Source organism: Sinocyclocheilus rhinocerous, unplaced genomic scaffold (genome assembly GCF_001515625.1).
Source record: "Sinocyclocheilus rhinocerous isolate Xijiao unplaced genomic scaffold, SAMN03320098_v1.1 scaffold1295, whole genome shotgun sequence".
NCBI classification, from domain to species: Eukaryota; Metazoa; Chordata; class Actinopteri; order Cypriniformes; family Cyprinidae; genus Sinocyclocheilus; species Sinocyclocheilus rhinocerous.
Genome location: NW_015660499.1, coordinates 474,726 through 479,177, shown reverse-complemented (window position 1 = coordinate 479,177; position 4,452 = coordinate 474,726). Strand labels below are relative to the sequence as shown.

The 4,452-nt window shown below is 37.4% G+C and overlaps 1 protein-coding gene across 2 annotated transcripts in view; it reads left to right on the top strand.

Annotated features, from left to right (window-relative positions):
* Positions 1-139: 139 nt before the first annotated feature.
* Positions 140-4,452, top strand: part of LOC107725162 (leukemia inhibitory factor receptor-like) — a 16,952-nt gene continuing 12,639 nt past the window's right edge. The window contains exons 1-6 of one of the 2 annotated variants that reach the window (XM_016534333.1): positions 140-241; positions 386-537; positions 625-775; positions 2,108-2,374; positions 2,734-2,863; positions 3,938-4,095. In XM_016534333.1, the coding sequence (XP_016389819.1) occupies positions 166-241; positions 386-537; positions 625-775; positions 2,108-2,374; positions 2,734-2,863; positions 3,938-4,095 (934 nt within the window). In that variant the 5' untranslated portion in view covers positions 140-165. Of the gene's footprint in view, positions 242-385; positions 538-624; positions 776-1,905; positions 2,061-2,107; positions 2,375-2,733; positions 2,864-3,937; positions 4,096-4,452 lie in introns of those variants that run through there. The other variant, XM_016534334.1, reaches the window with a different exon arrangement.

The window sequence follows — 4,452 nt, the reverse complement described above, 5'->3', positions numbered from 1 at the left end:
ACCTCATGACTCACAGGCAATAAATCTAAGTCTGGAGGCATTGCTTCCTTAACCTCAAACGGAAGGCAGCAGTAGGAGGAGAACTTTAACGGTTCATAGAGTAACAGCTACTACACTTTGACAGAACCTCGGAGCAGATGCTGAGAGAGTTTACATCCACCAAAAATGATTCTCCATTGGACACTGCTGCTTACAGTTTTCATCCTGTTCGAAAATATTAAAGGCCGGAATTCTTCTTCAGGTCAGATATAAATCAGGATACGTTTGGCCTCAACTCAAATTCATTGGTCACACTTTACAATATTATTTCTGAAATGTATACAGTATTGTAATTGCATCTCTCTTAGTGTACAGCTTCACAACACTTGAATCATTATTACCACAGAAACTGTCACTGTGCCAGACGTTATTGAACTCCAGGCTTTGGACATGTGGAGACTGGAGGTGAAGTGGATGATGAATCAGAATGAAGAACAGAGAAATCAAACCTATGAAATACAAGTTGGACGCACAACAAACATGGATATTGTCGACAGCGTGAGTAAAACACATCAGTCCTCAGCTCCTATCACATTATCACTTGATTTCTGTGCTTTGCACTAACTGTTTACAGTCTGTCCACAGATGAATGTAAGCAGAGGATCACTGGAAGCAGTTCACACACTGGTTTGGACCTCACAGCTCCCGCTGAACTGTGTCAATCACTCGGTTAGAATAAGACTCATCTCCGGTGCTTCACCATCCAGCTCTTGGAGTTCATGGAAAACCATCTATGGTAGGATATTTCAGGTTCATTCCAAAAGTAGGCTACGTGATCAAGAACGAAGATCTCCGTGAAATAGTGGGGTTCAAACGTTTAACTTTTCAAACGTTTGGAAACATTATGATTTTTAAAAGTGTCTTATGCTCACCAAGGCTGCATTTATTTGATCAAAAATACAGTAAAACAGTATATTCTAATTGAATATATTTAAAATGCAAAGCTGAATTTTCAGCATCATTACTTCAGCCTTCAGTGTCACATGTTCCTTAAGAAATCATTCTAATACACCGATTTGCTGCTTAATTATTATTAGTGCTTAATTATGAATAATGGTTCTTTCTTATTATTATCAGTGTTTTTGCTTCTTAGTATTTTGTGGAATCTTTTTTTTCAGGACTGTGATGAATAGAAAAAGAACAGCATTTATTTCAAACAGAATCATTTGTAACATTCTAAATGTTTTCTGTCACTTTTGATGAATTTGTATTCATTTCTATTAAACACACACATACCCCAAACATTTGAGCATTTGGTTTCTGCACAAATATGGAGCAGCACAACAGTTTTCATCATTGCTAATAATCAGAAATGTTTCTTGAGCAGCAAATCAGCATATTAGAATGATTTCTGAAGGATCATGTGACACTGAAGACTGGAGTAATGATGCTGAAAATGCAGCTTTGCATCACAGGAATAAATTATATTTTAAAACAAACTCAAACATAAAAAAAACAGTCGTTTTAAATTGTAATACTATTTCACAATATTACTGTTTTTACTGTATTTTTGAGCACATACATGTAGCTTTGGTGAGCAGAAGAGACTTCATTAGAAACATTTACATACAACACTTCACATAACTTCTTCTTTTCATCCATGATGTCCTGACTTTAAACACGCCTGTTGTGTGCCTCTCAACTGTCACTGATGAGTGTGCACTTCTGAGAGCATGTTGGTCAACCAGCCTCAGCAGTTAAACAACCACCAGGGCTGTCCAAACTCGGTCCTGGAGGGCCGGTGTCCTGCAGAGTTTAGCTCCAACCCTAATTAAACACACCCGAAGCAGCTAATCAAGCTCTTACTAGGCATAGAAACTTCCAGTCAGGTGTGTTGAGGCAAGTTGGAGCTAAACTCTGCAGGACACCGACCCTCCACAGCCCTGACCTAAACCACTGCAACAGCATAGAAAACATGCTTAAAAAACCTTAGCAATCACATAACAACACCCGGAAAACCATCCACATGACAGTAGCATGGTGTTGATGATTTCTGCACATTCGAACACCATTGTTTAAATGTATGGAGTGGTTGGATATTTATTCATATCAACTTATTTTCTTGTAGGGGAGATGAACTTGGCCCACAATGAAATCAAGATGTTTCCAGATGACCAGGTGCTTCGGGAGGGATCCACGGTGATGTTCTGCTGCATTTATCCCAAAGAGACACACATCACCTCTATGTTCTTCGACAACACTCCCTATAAAGTCATCAACGTAAGCCCACAGGTCAAAGCCATTCGAGTGGAAAACATCAAAGCCACAAATTCATTCGGTGTCAACTTCTACTGCGACAGGAATAGTGATGTAACAGCATATAACTTTGTCACCTGTGAGTATAAGTGTCCCATTGTCCAACACAATTCAAATGTCCCCATATAGGCAAGAATAGTATGTTTTTCATAAAACAGTTGATGAAAAAAAAAGCTATATGATTGTCATGCAGCACCTTTGGAAGTTAAAAAAGTGATATAAAATCTTTCTCAACACCACTGCATTAGATTAAAAAAAAAAAAATCAGTGTTTTTTTTTTTATTTTGAAGAAAGATTTTTCCACTGAATTAAAATATAAAGTACAAGTAACATGCAATGCAATAGTACATGCAATAGTAATACATTATAAACATTTTCTTCTAAGCATGATGGGAGATTTCTGATAAGAAATATCAATTTCTGCTAAACCTTTTTCAGTTCCTCCGGAGAAGCCATTAGATTTTAGATGCGAGACTGAAGACATGAGACACGCATACTGCTTGTGGAAAATACGCAGAGCTCCTAACCTAGAAGGCGACCAGAGAAGGAAGTACACATTACTAATCAGGTTAGTCTGATTTTGGGCCTGTCCAAATACCCACACTTGCAGTTTTTGGCACTTGACCACTTATATGACATATTTCCTGTTTTTGGCCCAAGAGTTCAAGTGGGCTTGAAGACCACAAGTGTGTGTAAAACTTTTCATTACCTGATAGGACACATTTACAGTGTTGTAAAAATGCAAGTGTTTAAATGCTTTATTTTGATTTTTAATATTTTGCATTCTAAATGTCTGTTCAGTAGTCTATATTAACAGATGACACAATTGAGTAATTGTGGTGCTTCTAATTAAGTGATTAGATTAGCATCTTTGCACCAATAAAATATGCAACACTTTACATTTTACTACCAAATTGTTTGCAATAGCCTATCGATTTATTATTAATTTTTAACTTGCACTGGAAAACATCTTGTGAGATCTCTGCAGAAAGTCTCACAATTTATTTCCAGAACATGATGCACGATGGGATACGCTTATCCTTGAATACCCCTCCGAAGCGGTATTCAAGATAGTGTGGATTAAAAAGCACTGCACTTTTAAGACTGGGACAGTCTTACACACTTACTTCCTGTTACGTGCATGCACTCTCAAGTGGCCAAGACCACAAGTGTGGGTATTTAGGCCCTATATCACCTAATTGCACATCTCTGTCTTGGTCAGGTTGTCTGATGATTTTCAGTGGAAATGAACCAATGGCATAATATTTTAAAATGTATCTGAAACACCTGCCTATGAACATACAAATGAGAAAAGAAATTCACTGCAATATGTTAATGTGAATATTAATCACTGCTCTTAAAGGGATAGTCCACCCCAAAATGAAAATTCTGTCATTATTTACTCACCCTCATATTGTTACAAACTGGCACTTTCTTCTGTAAAAGAAATTGTGAAGAACTTTGGGGTTCAAACAACACTGGACCCCATTGACTTTCATTTTAAAGTCAGAAAAAAACCCATAAATTTTTCAAAATAGCTTTATTTGGGGTTATAAGAAGGCCATAGAGGTTTGAAATGACAAGAGAGTAAATTAATGATGACAGAAAATTGAATATAATGACATTTTCTCCTTATGTTCAGTGACTCCAAGTCTGTCGGCTGTGATGTGGAAGACACAGATCCTGCATCCTGCGGTTTTGATGTCATCCAACAGCAGATCACCTACAACATCACATTACTTGTGACAAACAGTTTGGGGCAAGAGAGTGAGACCTACATATTCAATATCACAGACAGAGGTGAATATGAATCATTTTATGTGACGATTACATTTGAAGGATCAGATACCTCAGTGATGTGGAATAGTTTAAAATCTGGGACGGATCATAAACAAAAGGTTGTAAGTTGAAACCCCATATGAACTATCACCATTGTACTGCCCTAGATCAAGATGCTTTACCTCAGGGGGATGGTCCTTATAATAAGTGCACTGGAAGTTGCTTTAAAGGGGTCATATGATGCGATTTAAATTTTTCCTTTCTCTTTGGAGTGTTACAAGCTCTTGGTGCATAAAGAAGATCTGTAAAGTTGCAAAGACTAAAGTCTCAAATCCAAAGAGATATTCTTTATAAAAGTTAAGAGTCAGCCACACCTAC